Below are 23,197 nucleotides of genomic sequence, written 5' to 3' on the forward strand. Positions count from 1 at the left end.
CCCAGTTCAAAAGGAACAGACTTCGTATTCATCCCCATGATTTGCTTTCAATGCCTTTGGCCTTTATTTTATTCAGAAGTGTGGCATGAGGAGCTTAGCCCAAAGTTTGAAGTCTAACATACATTAGAGACCCACCATTTTAACAACTCCAGAAAAGGGCTGTTCTAGCCAAGGAGTATCCTTTAGAACCTATGTTGGCCATTTATTAAACTACCATACAAATATTCTTGTTCTGCAGCTCAGATCAAATTCCATCACCACATTTGTATCAAAATATCACTTACAATTAGGAAAAATAAATTTGCAGAGAAAGTTTTTAAGATTCTTACTACAGTGCCACGTGCTGAATGGCAGTGTGATAAACACACTGTGATCTGCCCAGCATAACTGTGCTGACCCCTTGCTGGACCAGACAAACCAGTCCCACTACCACACCATTTCACAATGCATCCTTCATCTTTGCTTTAAAAATATCATCTACCTGCAGGAATTATCCCCCACTCAAATTGTCCAAAATAGTCTTGCCTGGGCCCATTATCTTAAGCTGAAAACAAGATCAGATCAAGTGCATTGCAGTTCGGTTGCTAGGAGCCAATATTGTACCATCTCCACTGCTACAAACAAGGGCCCTTTGATTCAAAGAGTTTAAAGCCAGGAATCCTTGCAATCAAACTTTACCGTACAAGCAACAATTTTGCAAGGAAACACCATAAACACCAAAAAGAATGAATTGATTTAAAACACATTAAACATCAGATCATCTCAATGGTCAATCAAAGAAAGAACAAACTTTGACAACAGTTCCACAGATAAAAATAAAGAATTATTAAACAGTGTAGCTGGAAGCAGTAACTAAACAATTCAACTTGTCATGCCACGGGAAACGACGTTTCACAACAAATTACTCAGCACAAAGCAGTTCCCCCACAAATTGATCAAATGCCCAGTTATCAGTAAGACTGAGGCACCCTCCAATTGAAAGAAAAACAGCTTTTGCAAAAGAAAACTAAAAATCTGTATTTCATTGTAAGTGCACAGTTCATTTTATTTCTCAGTTACAGAGAGAACTCTAAAATTAAAAGACCTATTCTGTCAACTGCATTGCTTAACTCCACTTTTTTTTATAAACTCTAAGAGGGATTGTGCACAATGTGACACACTGCTTCAGAGACTCTGCCTTTCATCTATTAAAGGTGAAGACATACTGCTACTTGCAAACATAGGACGACAGACACAAAAAAAAACAAGTACAAACCTTCACTTCTGGAAATGGCCTCTATCTCCTCCAGAGCCTTATCTGGCATCTCAGCGCACAACAAACTACTGGAACCTGAAGGAGAGAAAGGACAGAGTTCATGAACACTGCATAATGGACCCATGAGAAAAAAGCCTTCATCATCACACACAGATGCAGTTTTCCATCAGTCTCTGATCTTAGGAGATGGAAAAACATGAACATTCTAAAGTCTCAAGCACGATCTCAGTAAATGTTTCCAATGTCCTAAGAGTGCCAAGTTTCAGATGAGCTGTCAAGGATGGCAAAGAGCATGGCAGCTCTCGCACATCTATTGGATGATGCCGTTATTCGAGAGAGGAGACAAGCAGAAAGCAGGAGACTATTGGATAGTTAGCCTAACTTCTGTCAGTGGTGAAATGTGGAAATTACAACACAGAATGAGCTGGAGTTGAAGTTGCAGGTAAAGTATGAATGTTTATAACATAAAACAAGTGGGATAAATGGGCACTTTTAGATTGGCAATCAGTAGATAGGGTGCACAGAAGTTGACCTTTAGCCAGAGGGTGGTCAGTCTGTGTTAATTATTGGCTGTGGGAGCCAAGTCATTGGGTATATTTAAAGTGGAGGTTGATAGCTTCTTGATTAGTAAGAGACTCAAAGGTTATGGGGAGAAGACAGGAGACGGATAATAAATCAGCCATGATAGAATGGCAGAGCAAACTGGATGGGCCGACTGGCCTAATTCTGCTCTTACGGATCCTATCCTTATCACTGCATATGGGCATACTTCCATGAATTGATTGCAATGTTTCCTGTGCCAGTAGAATGTATACTGGCATGATAAGATTTCATTTACTCCCTATGATGTGAAGGAAGGTCACTCAGCCAATCAAGTCCATGTTGCTTCTCAGAGTAAGCCCAACAATCTCAATCCCCAATTCACCTCCTCTCCTCCTCTACCACCCCCACATGCCCACCAATTCTCATACCACCCTATGCCCAGTAACCAATCTACTCAACAACCAGCGTGTCTTGTGGAGGTGGGGGAAAAAACCACAACAGGCAGTGGAAAAGAACAGGAAAACAACCCCGACTGCAGAGAACAACATCGCATCTGGGTCAGCGGTGCTGTGTGGTTGTAAAAAGATGCTTCACAAGTTAAAGTCTGCCTCCAAAATCTAAATGAAAATAAAGCTCCCTTGTCTAGCCAACTATGCTGTTGACAATGTTCCTTCAGCTTGTGACCATGACTTACAGAAGGATGTTAAAAAAACATAGAAACCATTCGTAACCATGTGGGGAATGGAAATGGCCGTGGTATAAATGCAGGGCTTCCTAACCTGAGGTCCATGGGACTCACGGTTAATGATAGGGGCCCAAGGCATAACAAAAAAGGTTGGGAATCCCCAGTGTAAATGGGTGTTGATGGATCTAATGCACTGAAGGTCCTGGTTCTCCCCTGTAAAATCTTTGATTTTAGATTTTTTTTTCACCCTTGAGATTACAATGAATTGGTTTCAGTTATAGTTATTGGAAAACTTCCATTCAGTTGTTTACAATATATATTAATGACTTGGATGAGGGAATTAAATGCAGCATCTCCAAGTTTGCGGATGACACGAAGCTGGGCGGCAGTGTTAGCTGTGAGGAGGATGCTAAGAGGGTGCAGGGTGACTTGGATAGGTTGGGTGAGTGGGCAAATTCATGGCAGATGCAATGTAATGTGGATAAATGTGAAGTTATCCACTTTGGTGGCAAAAATAGGAAAACAGATTATTATCTGAATGGTGGCTGATTAGGAAAATGGGAGGTGCAACGAGACCTGGGTGTCATTATACACCAGTCATTGAAAATGGGCATGCAGGTACAGCAGGCGGTGAAAAAGGCGAATGGTATGCTGGCATTTATAGCGAGAGGATTCGAGTACAGGAGCAGGGAGGTACTACTGCAGTTGTACAAGGCCTTGGTGAGACCACACCTGGAGTATTGTGTGCAGTTTTGGTCCCCTAATCTGAGGAAAGACATCCTTGCCATAGAGGGAGTACAAAGAAGGTTCACCAGATTTATTCCTGGGAATGGCAGGACTTTCATATGAAGAAAGACTGGATGAACTAGGCTTGTACTCGTTGGAATTTAGAAGATTGAGGGGGGATCTGATTGAAACGTATAAAATCCTAAAGGGATTGGACAGGCTAGATGCAGGAAGATTGTTCCTGATGTTGGAGAAGTCCAGAACGAGGGGTCACAGTTTGAGGATAAAGGGGAAGCCTTTTAGGACTGAGATTAGGAAAAACTTCTTCACACAGAGAGTGGTGAATCTGTGGAATTCTCTGCCACAGGAAACAGTTGAGGCCAGTTCATTGGCTATATTTAAGAGGGAGTTAGATATGGCCCTTGTGGCTAAAGGGATCAGGGGGTATGGAGGGAAGGCTGGTGCAGGGTTCTGAGTTGGATGATCAGCCATGATCATAATAAATGGCGGTGCAGGCTCGAAGGGCCGAATGGCCTACTCCTGCACCTATTTTCTATGTTTCTATGTGCAAATGTTATCTTATTCTTGTAACACATCCTCAAATGAATAGGTTACACAGTTGATTGAGCTAATTACCTTACAATCACTACACTAGGACATTGCAATACAGTCAGTATCTGTACAACTTGATTAGTCCAAGTGCAAACGTTGTTACCAGCAGCATGAATGCAAGTATTCTGGGCCGAATGCACTCCTTCATTTCTCTACTAATACCACTGTCAGAAAAGAGAGTTTAGGTCAGAAAGGTTTCCGCTACCTCACCTTAGCTGGGTACAAAGAAGCCCATGACACTAGCTTAAAGAACTAGTAAACACACAACCTAGAAGCAACTGCCACAGGAAAGAACACTTCACTGCTGTACAATCTCCACAAATACTTACTGCCCACACCTCAACCCCACTGATGTCCTGCCCAAGACAGATTTGCCATTTGCCTTCATCAGGTTGATAACATAGTGGAGGCTCCTGTTAAAAACGGCCAAGTTTCTCTACACAAGGACAACATTGAAAAGACACTCAGGGCAGATTGGAAAGGTATAACACAAAATTCCTATTAAAAAGGAAGGATTTTCACTTGTCTGCACTGTATCGGGAGGGGAGGAGAAGATGGCAGCGCGACACAGCATGCGCGGCCACTCCGAATTGATATCGTATTTGTTAAATAGGGGCCATGCACAATCCTGATTTGATGGAGACAGACGTGAGAAGCACAGAGGAACATCTGGGGAAACTCCTGAAATGACTTTTTCGCTGCCGCTGCTACTGTGCGATCGAGAATCTCCGGAGGGGAAGGCCCCGAGTCCTCGGCTTTGCTTATTGCCGGGGATGGGGTCGAAGTGCTCGGCAGAGATGGTGCTTGCTGCTCAGTGTCGCAGGGCTGGTCGGAGGCTCGAAGTTCGGACGGACTCAGAGTCGGACTGTGGTCGGGTGCTTCCAGGATGCTGCATCGGCAAGTTTGCGGCACTGGAAGCTCATGGCAGGGAGGGTTTCTCCCTTCAACCATCTGCGTGAGATGATGGGACTTTCGAGAGACTTTGAGACTTTTTTTTTACCGTGCCCATGGTCTATTCTTCATCAAATTACGGTATTCCTTTGCACTGTTGTAACTATATGTCATAATTATGTGGTTTTTGTCAGTTTTTTTTTGTCTTGGTTTGTCTTGTGTTTCTGTGATATCATTCTGGAGGAACAAATTGTATCATTTCTTAATGCATGCATTACTAAATGACAATAAAAGAGGACTGCGTGTCCTCATAATCTAATCTAATCTAATTAGCAACGTGGGTGACAAATCAATAGAGCTGCTGTCAGAAGGTGGCCTGGGTTTAGATTCAGATTTATTTAACACATGTACATCAAAATGTAAGTGAAATGCGTCATTTGTGTCAACAACCAACACAACCTAAGGATGGGCTGGCCCCGCAAGTGTCGCCTCACATTGTGGTGCCAACGTGGCATGCCTACCATATTCACAGAACAATGCAGAGAAGAAGCCCAGCTTCCAGCTTGACCTCACTCCACATCGCTGTCCCTAAGCCCTATTCTGACCCCTATCTCCCCTCTGTCCCCAAATCCATCCCCCTACAAAGCTCAAGATACAACTCGGTCTGAACCACAACCTTGGCGGGGAGCACAGCTCGGTGCCCTCTTGACCGGAAATCATTCCCGACTCTCGGTGTTATCTGTGTGGAGTCTGACATTCTCCCTGTGACTGTGTGGTATTCCAGCACCCAGCCCCCACCCACTCCATCCCCAGGTCCTCTGCTTTCCTCTCACAGTTGTGGGGGCTGGTAGGTTATTCAGAAACACTATACGGCCCCCTAGCCTGTAGCTGAGCAGAATTGGAGGTGGGAGGGGTAATTGACAACAATATGGGAAGAGTAACATGGGATTAGCACAAATGGATGGTTGATTCAGTGGTCTTGAAGACCCTATTTCTGTGATGTGTCTCTCTGTGCCTCTAAAAAGCCACCGATGCATAACTGAAAATCTGACCTGCAGGAGAAACATTTCATTGCCAGCAAAAGGAACGCACGCCCTCATGATACCTTCAGAACCATGAAGCTGAGCAAAATCAAACTGGCTGCTAATCTGGCTGCAATTCAGTCCAAATTTTGCAAACTGAAGCAAAAAACGTGGGTACCATCCAATCAAAAGCTTTAATCTGGCTGCAGTGCATGATAGGTGTTACAGACATCCGCAGTGTCAGAACACCTAGTCAGCAGGGCAGTGCAGTTTGCCTGCTCCTGTTTAATGCAAAAATGCAGAAAGCATTCAGAAATGCAGTCATAAGAAAATAACGTTATTCCATCTTGTTGTAGAATACAAACCACCCCTTACTTTTCAATATTAAGTCACTAACATGAGACACAATGCTCTCTGCACTTTTGGACGAGAACCCTGTAAGTTATGCAAATATTTTGCCTTCTCACCATGAAGTGCAAGTCCTTTTATATTTAAAAAAACCTCTGGATATTTGACCTCATCTAAATCTGCCAACACCTCAATATGAGAAAGCCTTGATCCCTCCAACTTCATTGCATGCTGCATTTCCAGCTTCTCTTTCATCTCTAACGGTCTATAAACATGCTGCTGCCATTAGGTCCAAGCTCAACTCTCCCCCGCCACCCCCCCAAAAAGTACTAGCTTCAATGACAAAACACCGATTGAAACTTAATAGGCTAGAGATCAGCATTGTTGCAGCAAAAGAAGATCAGACATTCATGTATTGGGAATTTTGTTACGTAGGGAATCTATCTTAACTCTTTTGTGGACCTTAACGTGGCTCACTATATCATCCTTCCCTAGTCGATCTCCCAATGACCCTGCAAGAATGAACTCAAACTGCCTGGCTTCATCAGACATCCCACCTCTCCCGGAAGTTCCGGGAGTCTCCCGCATATTAATAGTGGCTCCCTGATGTCCGCAAATTATATATAATATCACAGAAATCAATTTTTTTGAGAGCGAGCGCACGAGCAAGAGAGAAAGCGTGAGCGAGAAAGCAAGCGAGAGAGCACGAGAGCGAGCACGAGAGAGAGAGAGAGCACGAGAGAAAGGGTGAGAGAAAGCAAGCAAGAGAGAGCACAAGAGAGAGTGAGAGCACGCCATGGCAGAGTGTTCCAAAAAAAAAAAGAAAATATAAAACGTACGTCACCCCAGACTACACTAAAGTGTACCCCTGCCTAATAGGGGTCAAAATAATGACCGTGTTGCTCACTGCACTGTTTGCAACAGTGACTTTTCTATTGCCCATGGTGGGTTAAGACTGTAAAAGACATGTTGAGGTGAGTTTAACAGGTGTCACTTGTTCATTAGCATAGCTAACATTATTTAAACTAGCTGGCCAGCTGCTAAGGAGCTACTCTATTGCAGACATCCCACCTCTCCCGGAAGTTCTGGGAGTCTCCCGCAAATTGATGGTGCTACCTCCCTGAAATGAGTTTTTGCAGGGTGGGATACCTGCTTCATTATCCTTCCTGTCACAAAATCACTTGCAATGTTTTTGTCCTTTGCACTGTTAGCGGTACCTCCTTCCAATGGCCATCTTATTTCCCAATGTTACCCCAAAACATTGCAGTTTCCACATATACTGACTTTACCCAACTGGGAAATATGATTGATTATGTACTTGGACTTCTCATTCCTGAGCTCTGCATTTCTCACAGGCAATAATTTAACGCTCTGCAACATACTTCAGCAGTTAGGAACTCAGCTACTCCGCAACCACCATACCTCTCAACACCTATCATCTCCAACTTGTCTTGTTAAGCAGCTTAATGTGCCAAACCTTCCTCCAACCAAGTACTGCAGAAAAAGCCTATCACTCTTGTCTGTGCCAAACATTCCCAGGCTGAGGCAATTTGTACGTAAACCACAAATAACAGCAAAATTTGGACAAAGTTGCTGCATCACCCAACAACTCCTGTACCTCAGTTCATCTGCTGCCCAACTTGGCACTACTACTGGACTGAAGCATCCCAATGCACAGGACTCCTGAGCTGGTCTTTCAGTCCTTGATAGACAAAGTCATCTGAAACTCTGTCCAACCTCTGACAAAGTACTGCTCACCCATTGCTATATTCCAGTTTGTTCCTTGACTTTAAAATTCTCAACCTTGCGTTCAAACCCTGTTTTGGTCCTACCTCTGCCATGTGCAATTTGGAAGCTGTGATATTCTTAATCTGGAGCATCCAATTGTTTTTATTTTAAAAACAATTACCACCCTATGCAAGGTCCTGCCTTCAGTTGCCAAGATCGACAGTTTGGCAATTCATTCTCCAAACCTTTCTCCCTGTGCCCTCAAAATCACTGGCCTTCAGGGAGGCTCAGTTGCAAAACTTGTTGATTCAACTTCCTGTGAAATTACTTGCGATATTCTACTTTAAGGGCTTATACAAATCAAAGTTGTTTCAGTAATACAAGATCAGACATTCATGAACTGGGACTAATTTTAAACATGATAGGCTACTGCAGAGTAATTAATATTACCCAGGAGTATAATACAATATTCAAAGTTAGTGAGACAGCATCAGGGTCTACTACCACACGGTGCCAGTGACCGAGTCCTGATCCTGACCTGGGTTAATGTCTTCGTGAAGTTTGCACACTAACCAGGTGAACACTGGGTGCCCCAGGATGTTCCAGCTTCATTCCATATCCCAAAGATGACCTGCTCAGAAGGAGCAAGATAAATTTATTATCAAAGTACACCCTATATGTCACCATGAGATTCATTTTCTTGTGGGCATACTCAATAAATACAGTAACCAGAACAGAATCAGTGAAAGACTGCATCAATTTGGACTTTCAACCAGTGTGCAAAAGACAGCAATCTGTGCAAATACAAAAAGAAAGATAGATAGATATAGGAACATGCGATAAAGAGTCCTTGAAAGTGAGTCTATTGGTTGAGGGAGCAGTTCAGTTATGAGGCAAGTGAAGTTTAATGAAGTTATCGCCTCTGGTCAAAGAACCTGATGGTTGAGAGGTAGTAACTGCTCCTGAACCTGTTGGTGTGAGCCCTGAGACTCTTGTACCTTCTTTCTGATGGCAGCAGCGAGAAGAGAGCATGTCCTGGATGTTAAGGGTCCCTGATGATAAATGCTGTTTTCTGCAACACTATTTTGTGCAGATGTCCTCAATGGTGGGGAAGGCTTTACCCGTGACAGACTGGGCTATATTCACTACTTTATGTAGGATTTTCCACTCAAGGACATTGGTGTTTCCATACCCAGCTGTGATGCAGCCAGTAATACACAGTATTTTCCATCACACTTCTATAGAAGTTCGTCGATGGATGCTATTCCAAACCTTCGCAAACTTCTGCAGCACTTCCTTCGTAATTGCACTTACATGCTGGTCCCAGGACAGGTCTTCTGAGGTAGTAACACTGAGGAATTTAAAACTGCTGACTCCTCCACCTCTGATCCCCTGATGAGGATTATCTCATGGAATTCCGGTTCCTTCCTCTTGAAGTCAGTAATCATCCCTTTGGTTTTCCTGACATTGCTGTTGTGGCACTACTCAGCAGATATTCACTCTCCCTCTGATATGCTGATTCGTCACCCCCTTTGATTCGATCTACAGTAGTGGTGTCGTCAGTCAGCACTGGAGCTGTGCTTGGCCACACGGTCATTAGTATAGAGTGGGACCTTGTGGTGCGCCTGTGCTGATGGAGATTGTAGAGACGTTGGTGCCAATCCAAACTGACTGGGGTCTGCAAGTCAGGAGATTGAGAATCCAATTGCACAAGGAGGTATTGAAGCCAGGGTCTTGAAGCTTATTGATTAGTTTTGAGGGGATGACAGTATTGAATGCTGAGATGTGATCGATAAGGAGCATCCTGTTGTATGCATTTTCAATGTCCAGATGTTTCAGTTTTGAGTGACGAGGCAATGAAATGGCATCCGCTGTGGACCTATTGTGCTGGTAGGCAAATTGGAGCAGATACGGATCCAAATCCAAGTCAACTGGCAGATGGAATACAGTGTTGGGAAATGTATGATCATGCATTTTGGTAAAAGGAACAATAGTGCAGACTATCACCTGAATGGGCGGAAGGTTCAAACATCAGAGGTGCAGAGAGACTTAGGAATCCTCATGCAAGACTCCCAGAAGGTTAATTTACAGGTTGAGTCTGTGGTAGAGAAGACAAATGCAATGTTAGCATTTATTTCAAGGGGAATAAAATATAAAAGCAAGGAGATGATGCTAAACACAAAATAATCTGCAGATGCTGGGATCAAAGCAACACTCACAATACGCTGGAGGAACTCAGCAGGTCGGGCAGCATCCGTGGAAACAATCAGTCAACGTTTCCGGCTGGAACCCTTTGTCAGGACTGTGGAGGGAAGGGGCAGAGGCCCTATAAAGAAGGTGGCAGGAGGGTGGGAAGGAGAAGGCTGGTAAGTTCCAGGTGAAAAACCCACTGATCGTTTCCATGGATGCTGCCCGACCTACTGAGGTCCTCCAGCATGTTGTGAGTGAAGGAGATAATGCTGAGGCTTTATAAGACACTAGTCAGGCTGCGCTTGGAGCATTGTCAACAGCTTTGGGCCCCATATCTCAGAAAGGACACATTGTCATTGGAGAGAGTCCAGAAGAGATTCACGAGGATGATTCAGAGAATGAAGGGATTAACATACAGGGAACATCTGGCAGCTTTGGGCCTATAATCATTGGAATTTAGAAGACTGCATGGGGATCTCATTGAAACCTACTGAATGTTGAAAAAACTAGATAGGGTGGATGTGGAGAGGATGTGTCCTCTGGTGGGCCTATCCAGACCTAGAGGGGACAGCCTCAACATTGAGGGGCAACCTTTTAGAACAGAGGTAAGGAGAGATTTTTTTTCTTAGCCAGGGAGTAGTGAATCTGTGGAATGCTCTGCAACAGACTGCAGTGGAGGCCAAGTCAGTGGGTAGATTTAAGGCTGAAGTTGATAGTTTCTGATTGGTGGGAAGATCAAAGGATATGGCGAGAAGGCAGATGTCTGGAGTTGAGTGGGATCTGAGATCAGCTATGATAGAATGGCGGAGCAAACTCGATGGGCTGAATGACCTAATTCTGTCCCTATGTCTTATGGACTACTGTAAATTACCTCTAGGTGTGCCAGTGCTTTGGATACAGAAGCAAACTGATGGATTCAAATGGGAAAACAGGATTGTTCTGAGAGCTGGCACAGGCTCAAATGGGCTGAATGGTCACGTACTGCATCATAACAGTGTTTTATTTTGTAAATAGGTTCAGTGTATTGAAAGTGTACATCAAGTATTTATTTCCACACACAAAAAAACTTGAAGGTCAAAGTATTAACTGTACCAAGTAAGCAGATAATATTCAACCTAGGATGGTCTTTTCTGCTTACCTCCTCTGTTCAGGCTATCAGCAAGAGGCCGTATCGAGTACTGCCTCGACCTAAAAGATGGTAGTGATTACATTATAGGGCCTGGAGCAGTCTTCCAGGAAGCCATGTTTAAGATGGTATGACAGAAACTTAATTCTGTTGAAGTAATTGACAGTAAGTACTTGCAAAGGCAGTAATGACTATAGAGAAGTATCAAATGCTTGCCTAGTTAAGCTTTTCTAGTCCAAACAACTGATCCCTCACCAACATGGGCAAACTGCAACTGCAGTCCTCTGCAGAGGGCATAACAGGTCACCAGATATTCCAAATGAGTACTTTAAGGGGCCGCAAGCAAGAGAAAATCTGCAGATTCTGAAAATCAAAGCAACTCACACAAAACGCTGGAGCAGCTCAGCAGACCAGGCAGCATTTATGGAAAAGAGTTAACAGCTGATGCTTTGGGCTGAGACCCTTCAGTAGGACAAGGGGGCAGCCCATCACTACAGGGAAGCTGCGAGTAAGTAATACACGATGGCCTCGGCAATGAACCCGGAGACAGGAATAATTGTTATTTGAAAACCGTGGCAGGATGCTTTGAAATACTCTAAGCAACCAGCTCTATAACAGCACAGTGGGAGAACTGCACTTTCTAAATAAACAGAAAATGAGAATGCCAATGAAAAACAATGGAACATTAACTCCTGTATGCCATGAACCTAACTTTGTTAACTCTGGTTGGTCAGGATACTTGAATCCATATCCCTATATGTGTGTGCCACTCTCTGTACTCTGCCATACTGTCCAGCTGATATCTCCATTACAGACCAAAGTCCCTGCCAGTTTTAATCAAACGCAGCTTGAAGGGTTTAATGATCAACTATCACAATGCCACACAATCCACCCCAATGACCAAAAGCCATGTCCATCCACTGCACCACCTCTAAAAGAGCAAAACTAAAATGGGATTGAAAGCAAAGCCATATAACATGATAAGACCACAAGATATAGGAGAAGAATTAGGCCATTTGATCCTTTGAGCCTGTTCCACCATTTCATCATGGCTGATCCAATTTTCCTCTCACCCCAGTCTCCTGCCTTCTCCATGTATCCCTTCATGCCCTGACCAATCAAGAATCTATCAAGCTCTGCCTTAAACATACATTAAGAATTAGCTTCCACAGTTGCCTGTGGCAAAGAATTCCACAGATTCATCACTCTCTGACTAAAGAAATTCCTCCTTGCCTCCATTCTAAAAGTACTCCCCTCTATTCTGAGGCTGTGTCCTCTGGTCTTAGACTCGTCCACCATAGGAAACATCCTCTCCACATAAGGTAAATGACAAGAAAATTCTTTAAACTGCAGATTTAACAAGCATTTCATTGGGAGGGAAAAGTGCCGTAAAGTTGCACAGCTATGTGCTTATTAACAAATAGCAATCAATAATATCATTTAAATTCAAGGAATGTGCAAGAGGGTAAAGTTAGAGGCATGCACTAGGAAAGTTGGAATAGACTGGATTTCAGAGATGGAGAAGAGGTGACCCTGGAGAGGTGTAAAAACAAGGATGAGCATTAAATAGATATTGCTTAACCTGGAACCAATCAGTAAAACTTTAAAGACATTTACTGAAAAATAGCCCCATGACTCCACTGGTAGCTAGGAGATTTATCTTCAATTCCTGGAGATGTGTGCACAATCCTAGAGAGTTGGCATCCTTAATTGGAACGGAAACTGTTTTCCACTGCAAAATAAATGGAAGTTGTTTTGGAGAAGCTTGCATGTTAAAAGACCATTGTTCCAATAGCACAAATCATTCTAGGAACTCAGCCAACTGGACATATCAAAGGGGATTTCCATTTACTAATGTCTCAATAACGTTCACAAAGTAGTACCAAGGATGCTTGACCAGTCTCTCGAATCAATTATTTTTAACTATTCGTTTAGTCATTGGCATCATGAGGTTACACTTGTTCAGCACAAAGTGTACTGCCTTTAAATCAAACACTGAATGGCAGTGCACATATACAAAAAGGGCTTTCCATCACTCTGAAGTACCACCCTAGCAAAATTTATTATGATGGCATGCAACCTTCAAGCAGCCTGGTTTAATTGGGTGAGACAATATTCAGAGATACTCTAGCGTGTGTACTCGAATAAAGGAATAATTCACAGCTCAAGTTACAGAGCAGTTTTATAGTCATACCAGCATAATTATAACCTTTTCTCATATAACTAAGCAGCTGTTTTAAACAGCAAATTTTAGATGACAATCTTTACAAGATGTCTTTACCTATGGTTTTAAACTCACCCCACCTTGTAAATTTCAGTGCTCTGGTTAATGAAGGAATTTTTTTTAAAAATTGGGACCACACTAATCCTGATACAGCTTCATAGCCTCCAATACAAAAGAAACCTGTAACAACAGTAGAACTTTCTCCTGCCACAAATCCAGACATCCTCTTCCATTGACACAACGATTAAACAACCCACCATCAGCAGATATCTCCACTTAACAAAATTAAATACATCCACTACAACCTGAAATAACCCTACCCTTGACAATCACTGAGGCTTTTTAAGACCAAGGTAAATACTAACACATTCAACAAATACACCTTTTAAATGTTTTCCCCCTCTCAACTTGCAAATAATAACTGTCAAATAAAAAGAGAGGAGAAAAATCACCTCAGGCACATCCCTGATATAACTAGTCCTTTAAAAGACCAGTTTATCTTTTAAAACAGATGCATTTCAGCTTGAATCCAGCTCTGTTTTGTAGCCTCAATCTCCACACAGCTGCATTAATCCTCTTTTGTCCTAACCCAGGACAATCTGCATGGCTTTTAGGAGTCAGATGGTACGGGCAAGGAGCCAATAATTACCGATGAATTACCTTTTAGTCATCTGCAGTTGAAGAAAATCAAAGTCTCTACCATCATAAACTCTTGTACTGAGAACCAATGGCAAACATCAATTAAGAGATAATTGATGCCTCCTTCTTAAAGAGTAAAGAGACAGTACAATAAACTAAACTGAAAAGGTTTCAAATGAAACTTAACAAATCAAAGTAAGAACATTGTCTGGGAGCATTGGAGGGACATCGAATCAAATTTCCTACAGACGTTAAATATAAATAAATTATTATTACTGTGGGCTTATTGCTCTCCTTCTGACAATCTACTGTACAGGTTAGATGAAAATCACTGCAATATCTTTCTTTTAGACTTCATAAACTGGGAATTGAGATCATGGCAACCCAGGGTATTTTTTAAAAATTCTCACAAACAGTTTACTACAACTTCATTTATATAGCATATTTTAACATAATCAAGTGTCTAAAACACCTCACCGAGAAAAAGTAGAAACCATCTGATGTTAAGCGAAACAGAAAGCAAATGTGACTAGAAATTTAGTCGTAGAGCTTTCAGACAGAAGTCCAGAGGGCGAGGTTCTGACAGCTTAAGGCCCAGCTGGAAGGTGAAGTGGGGTTATTACGAGATTCGTAGTGCAGTTTTTTAAGAATTGAGAACTTGGAAGGTTCTGCAGCTGGACAAGTTTACAGAAGATGTTAATTCATGCATAAGGTGAGGATGCTGCTGACTAATCAATATTTATTGCCGTTGAGAAGGTGAAATGCTATGAAGGTACCCTGACGGTGGTGTCAGGGGGGGATTTGAGTGAAGATGAAAGAATGGGGTAGTCCCTGGATGATGTACGACATGGAGAGGAACTTGCACAAGGTGACGCTTTCAAAAGTCTTCTGCACCCATCATGGGTATTAGAACCCCTTAGCACAAAAACAGGTCCTTTGACCATCAAGCAGCCATTTACAGTAATCCTACATTAATCTCATTAATAACCCTCTGCAGACTCTACCACTTGCCTACATCCTAAGGTCAATTTAGAGCCCAACTCACCTACCAACCTGCAGGACACCAGAAGCTCATGCAGTCACAGGGAGAACAGGCTGTCTCCACATGGACAGCACCAGAGGTCAGGATCTCTTGTACTGTGAGGCAGTGGCTCCACCGTGTCACCCCAGAGAAACGCCAAGTGGTTAAGGCGTTGGACTAGTGATCTGAAGGTCGCGAGTTCGAGCCTCAGCCGAGTCAGCGTGTGGTGTCCTTGAGCAAGGCACTTAACCACACATTGCTCCTGCACGTTTATAGCCCAGCGGCAGCGGTTGGTACAATATGGACAAGACAAGACAAGACGTCAAAGAAGTCCTGGCAAGTAGGTGCAGTAGATCTTGCAGATGCTACATGCTGATCTTGTGACGAGAGGATTGAGTGTTCAAAGTGGGAGTTGGAAATAATCTGAGAAAGCATATTTATTCTGGATGGTCAAGCAACACACATGAAAGTTGCTGGTGAACGCAGCAGGTCAGGGTTTGCATTTGCGTTGTTCTGGATGGTGTTGATCTTTGTGTGCCATTTGAACTGGAAGCAAGTGGAGAGTACTCCTTCACACTGCACATTATAGAGGCTTTTGAGACAAGGGTGACTTGCTCCCTGCAGGATATATAATCTTCAACCAACTTTTATAACCACGATCCATTTCAGTTTGTGGTAACCAGAGCCACTGAATGACAAATTGTGATGGTAGGGCCCTCACTGGTTGAAGCTGATCACTGCAAGGCACTTGTGAGAGAAGAGTCCAGAACAGCAGCAAGTTGTGCTTGTACTTGATTGAAATACCAGTGGAGCATAAAGAGAAGGGTTCTGATTGCTGGGGCATCGTGAGACCCTCGCCACTGGGTTGGTGTACACTCTAACTGAGCACACAGACGGCCATGTCACTGGCTGTTGCTAAGGTGGTACAAATGGTTGGGAAGTAGCCAATGCAAAAGGAGAAAATAAACTCAGGCTCGGTAAGAAGCCTTTCAGTCTGCCTTTGCAAAAGTTAAAAAGCAGAGATTAGTGAAGCAACAGAACAAAACAATGGTCCAACTGATTTTTGTTTATGGGAACCAAGGCCATTAAACTAATTAAGTTTAACAAAATAAGATATGATGGAAGGAGACAGAGAGCTCACCAAGCCCTGAAATTAAGTAGATAAGGTGCACGTGAAGAACTACCAGAAAGGAAAATAACCAGTCAAGCAAGGACGAATAAGGTGAAAATCAAAAAGACTGAGGCATAGAGAAGAAAAGGATGTGGGAACTGTGAAATGCAGAGCAGGACGACAAGCCCAGCAGGTCATGTTGGGCATGTCCTCTACTCCCAGAGAGGGAAAGTGGGAAACTAAGACAAGCGGAGCCTGTGTAACAGATGGACAACGGATGCAGACTGAGGAGTCAAGTTACCAGCACTGAGCCCAGGAGGCTGCAGTGTTGTCAGGAGGAAGGTGAGGTGCTGTTCCTCAAGCTTTGTACTGGGTCTTGTTATGTTATTTTAGCTAAAAAGATTTCCCAATTTCATATATCCTCTGATTCCTTCTGTCTCACACTATGGTGGTCACAGGTATATAAACTTAAGGCTGAAATCATTTATGGACTGATTATGGCCTATACCACAACAGTCATCATAAGCAAATTTACTTTAAATGGGACTCACCTTTCACTTTTGTGGTAAAGGTTTTATTTGCCACTTAATATTTCACGATTGCGTGCTGTCTAGTTCTTGCTAAGGATTCCTGCTTTACTATCTGAAGAGCTACAACTAGAAGTGCATGCAATCAGCAGCAAAGCATTCTCCTGATGGAGGAAAGGTCATTGATGAAGCAGTTTAAGATGGTTAAGCATATAACTGAGCTAGTTTGATTGAAGTAAATTACCACCAGCATGCAAGTTACAATTATGAAGAAAGTACGGCAGTGCATCGACTTCCTTAGGAGCTTGTGAAGATTCTGCATGATAGCTAAAACTTTGTCAAACTTCTACAGATGTGTGGTGGAGGGTATATTGACTGGCTGCATCACAGCCTGGTATGGAAACATCAATGCCTTTGAATGGAAAATCCTACAAAAAAATAGTGGACACAGCCTAGTCCATCACGGGTAAAGCCCTCCCCACCAGTGAGCACATCGACATGGAGCATTGTCGCAGGAAAGCAGCAGCCATCGTCAGGGACCCCCACCACCCAGGACACACTCTCTTCTCGCTGCTGCCATCAGGAAGAAGGTACAGAAACCTCAGGACTCACACCACCAGGTTCAGGAACAGTTATCATCCCTCAACCATCCGGCTCCTGAACCAAAGGGGATAACTTCATTCAACTTCGATCAACTTCAATTGCCACTGAACTGCTCCCACAACCTATGGATTCTTTCAAGGGCTCTTCATCTTATGTTCTCGATATTTATTGCTTATTTATTTATTATTGTTCTTTCTTTCTTTTTGTATTTACAAAGTTTGTTGTTTTTTTGCACACTGGTTGAATGGTCTTTCATTGATTCTATTATGGTTATTATTCTATTATGGATTTATTGAGTATCCCACATGAAAATGAATCTCAGGGTTGTATATAGTGACACACTGTATCTGTACTTTGATAATAAATTTACTTTGAAAAACCCCAAACATCTTCCTTTGTACAAATTGTAACTCTTGCCGCTGGTGTAATTTCCCTTTGATGTCTGCTGCCATCAGTATTACCAGAGCTCACACCAGTCAAATGCTGCCTTGATGTCAAGGACAATAACTCTCACCTCTCTCTGGAAGTGTAGTCTAGTCTTCGTGTGTGAAGCTGAGTGGGCGTGAAGACCCAAGCTGCACACATTTTTGTTGCCCTTATACTTCTATCAACCATTTTTGTCATTCTCTTAAAGAAAACCAGTCAATTAGACTTGGCAAAGCCATGAGTCATGTTGAATCTCGTCTACAATTGCATCCAACGTTGCGTTTATCGCTAAGGAGGAATTTTGAACGTTTGCTCAATGGATAACAAATTCACAGGCTCACCACTGCCCAAGTAACTTCTGTCTAATTTTCTGAGAAGAGGACTAATATCACCAGTTCCCAGGCACCTCTCCAGTGTTCAGTGACATCCGGAAGATTTGCACCAAAGTTCCTGCAATTTCCTCCCAAGCTTCCTGGAGAATAATCAGAAGATCCTTATCCGGTTTGTGAGGTCTGTTTACTTAACATTTGTAAGACTGTTCAACCACCTTGCTGGTAATAATCTGCCTTCTTTTCAGGTTGTAAATTACCTAATTTCTCCTTGGCAAAAGGAACACCAAAACATCTTACTTGGCACTTCTGCAACCTTCTCTGGTCCCAATCTGTCCTTGTTCTTTAATGAACCCCATATATCCCAATGAAATCTTTTCTTGCTCACACTCCTGACATGTCTGTTATGAAACATGGGTTATGACCAAAGAAAAAAAAGGTTGGAGTCGCTTAGCACTTTCATGCAAGGGTGTTTATTCAGTGTGTCAAAAATCCAACTTACAAAGATTAGAGAAAATAACAAAAAGATTTACAATATTTGCAAAAAGATAACTAGCAGAAAACACAATTATAGCTACGTACTATATCCAGAGTAAACTCTTGGCAATCTCGATTTCTGTCTCTATAAAAGACAGGTACCAGGACACACCATCTTTAATTACTCACAAAGTTAACATGAATCAGAATATGATGCACCCCACAATGTCATTACAAATATACAAACAAAAGTATCTATCTTAAAAACAGAATACAAACAATACATATACACATCCCCACTACTAAAGAAATGGAATATTTCACTGCGTATGACAGGAAAGGCACCTTAAAGCCAACCCATTATACAAATACACCAGAGAAAGACATTGAAATGCATGCACTCAGTGCAACAACAGCAGAATGACAAGGTAGTGTGTGTGTGTGTGTGTAAATGCACATGTGTACCGAGTGTGTTTACCGAGCCCTCTCTGGCATGAGGTCTACACCTTTCCATTACACCCTTAGACCTTTGATTGCCTCTGACTCAGTCGTTGCGGACACATGAGTTCTTAGGCTTGCCCTTTGAGACGTTTACATTGGTCCAAATTATCTTCTACAGTTCGTTGATTTGAATGGCCATTGTAAATGGCCATTCCAACGTAAGAAATTGGAGTCGGAGGAGGCCATTCAGCCCTTCATGACTGTTCCGCCATTCAATATGATCATGGCTGATCGCGTATCTCAGTGCCACTTTCCCGAAACAACCCCATACGCTTTGATTGTGCATGTTTTTAAAGTCCTATCGATCTCCTTTGCCTCTAGGGGTAGGAATTAGGAGTTGGAGGGTATTATGGAATTCCTTTTTACTGTATACTTCAAATGTGATAAATACAGTACTGTGTAAAAGTCTTAGGCACATGTAGGGTGCCTAAAACATTTGTACAGTACTGTACTTGTCAACGTGGAGCGGACAGTGAGTTTATAGATCTGGTGGGAGCAAAGGATCTCAGAACTGCTATGGGTGGGGCATGGGACAGGTGGCAGAGGAGAGTCGGGGCGGAAGGGGTGTGGGGGACACGACTGCAGACACACCCAGCCCTGAGACACCAGGTAAGGTCATTTGATTCCAAACATTTGGTTTACAGATCATTGCAGAATGTCTCTCTCTGGTACTTCCAATCCCTCCTCTCTCCCCAACCATGATTTCCCTCTCCCTGCCCCTTTCCCACTCTCAGTCCACAATAGAATAGTCCATATCAGAATCAGATTTATCATCACTCACATATATCCTGAGTTTTTTTTGGTAGTGCAATACATACAATTACTATAGTACTGTAAATCTGAATTTGAAGTGAAGTGCAACTTCTCCTATGAGTTCTTTCAGTACTCTTTAAGAGGGTATTGTTCAGGTTTAGAGACCCCTTCATTTGCTGGAATAATCACAGGCACCTAGTTCAGTGCCTTCGTTACTCACAGTCACATGCAGGATAGGTTCTTTAGTTTAGCCTTTTGCAAAATGAGTCATAAAGCAATCCTTAAAGAACACGAGAACATCTTTGCCTATTTAACAGAAACAACATTGGGAAAGCAATATAGACATTATGAAATAATTACTTGATCAAATAAATCTTTCTTGTGGTTCAAACTGTCGAGTAGGGGTATGAAGTGAAGGAAGGATAAAGTCAGACAGTGCACGAGTCCTGTTGCAATATAAACAACAGCTGCCTCAGAACACGTTCTGTGAGCATTTTATAACACAATGGCTGACCACAGGCTGCTTGTTCACAGTGACCTGCTAACATCTACCAAGGTAGACCACCACCACTACAGAGTTCTTTCTATCATGTGAGCTAACCTATGGGATGTATTCCAAAAGATGTTTCTATCTGATATCTGTCCCGATGCACAGCTGTTTAGTTGCAAGCAGAAGTTGAGTAGCACACTATCAGCTGTTGCGTCTATCATTCTTTCGCCGTCTCCATTCACTCTTCAGTCTGACCCAGTGCCCCGTTAATTATCATCGACAATGAAGAATGTTAAACACTTTCCCAACTGCAGCACAAATACTGCTTTGTAAACATCCGTCACCAAGACTGCCCCTGCCCTGCCTCAGCCGCGTGCTAGTTTCCTTATGTAACCCAAGGTGGCAACTGTGAGACAGAAGGACTTAATCAATCCAGGCCGATTTCCTTGAACAGTAATAAAGCAAGAGAGGTAGTCTGAAAATGACATTAACGTTCTCAGCTCGTGGCATTAAATCCCAATGCACTCAATGAACAGAGAGCTTTCCCTGGCCCTCTGATTAATTCCTCAATTACCATCATTACAAAAGCAATCATCAGCCCACTGTTATCAAAAGGGCTTTTTTTGTGCACATATACAGCATAAAGTTTCTCACTTCACAACAAAACTATTGTACCTCAACATCAATGACATCAATGGATCTGAGGTTGAGAGGGTAAACAGGTTTAAGTTCCTCAGCATCCACATCACCGAGGACCTCACGTGGTCTGTACCCATCAGCTGTGTGGTGAAAAAGACACAACTGCGCCTCTTTCACCTCAGACGGTTGAGGGAGTTTGGTATGGGCCCCCAAATCCTAAGAACTTTCTACAGGGGCACAATTGAGAGCATCCTGACTGGCTGCATCACTGCCTGGTATGGAAACTGTACTTCCCTCAATCACAGGACTCTGCAGAGAGTGGTGCGGACAGCCCAGCGCATCTGTAGATGTGAACTTCCCATGATTCAGGACATTTACAAGGACAGGTGTGTAAAAAGGGCCCATAGGATCATTGGGGACCCGAGTCACCCCAGCCACGATCTATTCCAGCTGCTACCATCCGGGAAGCGGTACTGCAGCATAAAGGCCAGGACCAACAGGCTCTGGGACAGCTTCTTCCACCAGGCCATCAGACTGATGAATTCACGCTGATTTGAGTGTACTCTATATTACATTGACTGTTCTATTTATTATAAATTATTATAAATTACTATGATTACACAGGGCACATTTAGATGGAGACATAACATAAAGATTTTTACTCCTCATGCATGTGAAGGATGTAAGAAATAGAGTCAATTCAATTCAACGCACCTCATTGGCTGTAAAGCATTTTATGTCCTGAGATAGTGAATGACACTACATAAATGCAAATTCCACCTATTATTTAATGACATATCTATGATTACGCTTTATTAGTGCAGCTGCTTGGCTAAAGGCAAAGAAAATGATCTTGTGTGATTACTTTGCAAACACCATACACCAACATTCTACATTTTAACCTACAGAGTGCTAGAAAATCTCAGTGGGTCAGGCAGCATCTGTAGTGGGAAATGGAAAGTCGATGTATCTGCCTGAGACCCTTCATCAAGGCTGTCTATTTCTCTCCATAGATGCTGCCCAACCCATTGAGTTCTTCCCGTATTTTGTGGGTTACTCCACATTCCAGCATCTGCAGTCTCTAGTGTCTCCATTCTACAACTGCAACTTAAAATGAATTACCAGATCAGCCCTGTAGTCAAACCTCCATTGTTATTTTCCAAAGGAATAAAGTAGAAATAAAATTTCTGCAATTTATCTCTGTAGTATCAATCAGAATCAGATTTAATATCACTGGCATATGTTGTGAAACTTGTCAACTTTACGGCAGCAGTACAACGAAATACATGATAAATAAATATAGATTAAAAAGTTACATAAGTGTATATATATATCTATTAAAAAGTTAAGTTAACATAAATAGTGCAAAAATAACAGAAATAAAAAAGTAGTGAGCTAGTGGTCATGGGTTCAATGTCCATTTAGAAATCAGATGGCAGAGGGGAGATCAAAAAGTTTCCCCGTAATCATAAGGGAATTAAACTCGCCTTGGTTTGGGTTCAGCTACAAAGACAGACAGATTAGCTTTATTTCAAAACATACAGCGAAATGCATTGTTTGCATCCATGACCAACACAGTCCGAAGATGTACAAGTGTCACCGTAATTCTGGCACCAATATAGCATATCCACAACATACTAACCCTAGCCCTACGATTCTGGAATGTGGGAGAAAACCACACGTGGGGTGACACGGTAGCGCAGTGGATAGAAAAATGCTTTACAGCACCAGCAGTAAGATCAGGGTTCAATTCCCGCTGCTGGTTGTAAGAAGTTTGTACGTTCTCCCTGTGACCACGGGGGTTTCCTCCGGGTGCTCCAGTTTCCTTTCACATTCCAAGGACGTACGAGTAAGTTGTAGGCACGCTATGTTGGCGCTGGAAGCATGGCAACATCTGCAGGCTGCTGCCAAGCATATCTTGGACTGTACTGGTTGTTGATGTAACTGCATGTTTCGATGTCCATGTGACAAATAAAGGAAATCTTTTAAAAGAAACCGGAGCACTTGGAGGAAATCCACAAGGTCATGGGGAGAACATACAAAGTTCTTATAGACAAAGAGAAGTGAGATATATGTGGCAAAAACCTTGTTCTCTCATTCCACCGAGGTGGATTGGAATGCATACCAGTGAAATGAAACATGGTGTCCTAAAATTGGTAACAGGGCTGCACTGTTACCAATCAGATTTCTAGAGCACTAATAGAACCCATAAGACAGTAAGATAAAGGAGCAGAATTAGGCCATATGGCCCATCGAGTCTGCTCCCCCATTTCATCATGACTGATCCATTTCCCTCTCGGCCCCAGTCTGCTGCCTTCTCCCCAGATCTCT

At 42.7% G+C, this 23,197-nt stretch overlaps 1 protein-coding gene across 1 annotated transcript in view; it reads right to left on the reverse strand.

Moving 5' to 3' along the window:
- LOC140202013 (pleckstrin homology domain-containing family G member 1-like) overlaps positions 1–23,197 on the reverse strand; it is a 114,851-nt gene that overhangs the window by 71,810 nt on the left and 19,844 nt on the right. The window contains exon 2 of the mRNA XM_072266879.1: positions 1,256–1,330. Within this exon, the coding sequence (XP_072122980.1) occupies positions 1,256–1,330 (75 nt within the window). The remainder of the gene's footprint in view (positions 1–1,255; positions 1,331–23,197) is intronic.

Source organism: Mobula birostris, chromosome 8 (genome assembly GCF_030028105.1).
Source record: "Mobula birostris isolate sMobBir1 chromosome 8, sMobBir1.hap1, whole genome shotgun sequence".
NCBI lineage: Eukaryota > Metazoa > Chordata > Chondrichthyes > Myliobatiformes > Myliobatidae > Mobula > Mobula birostris.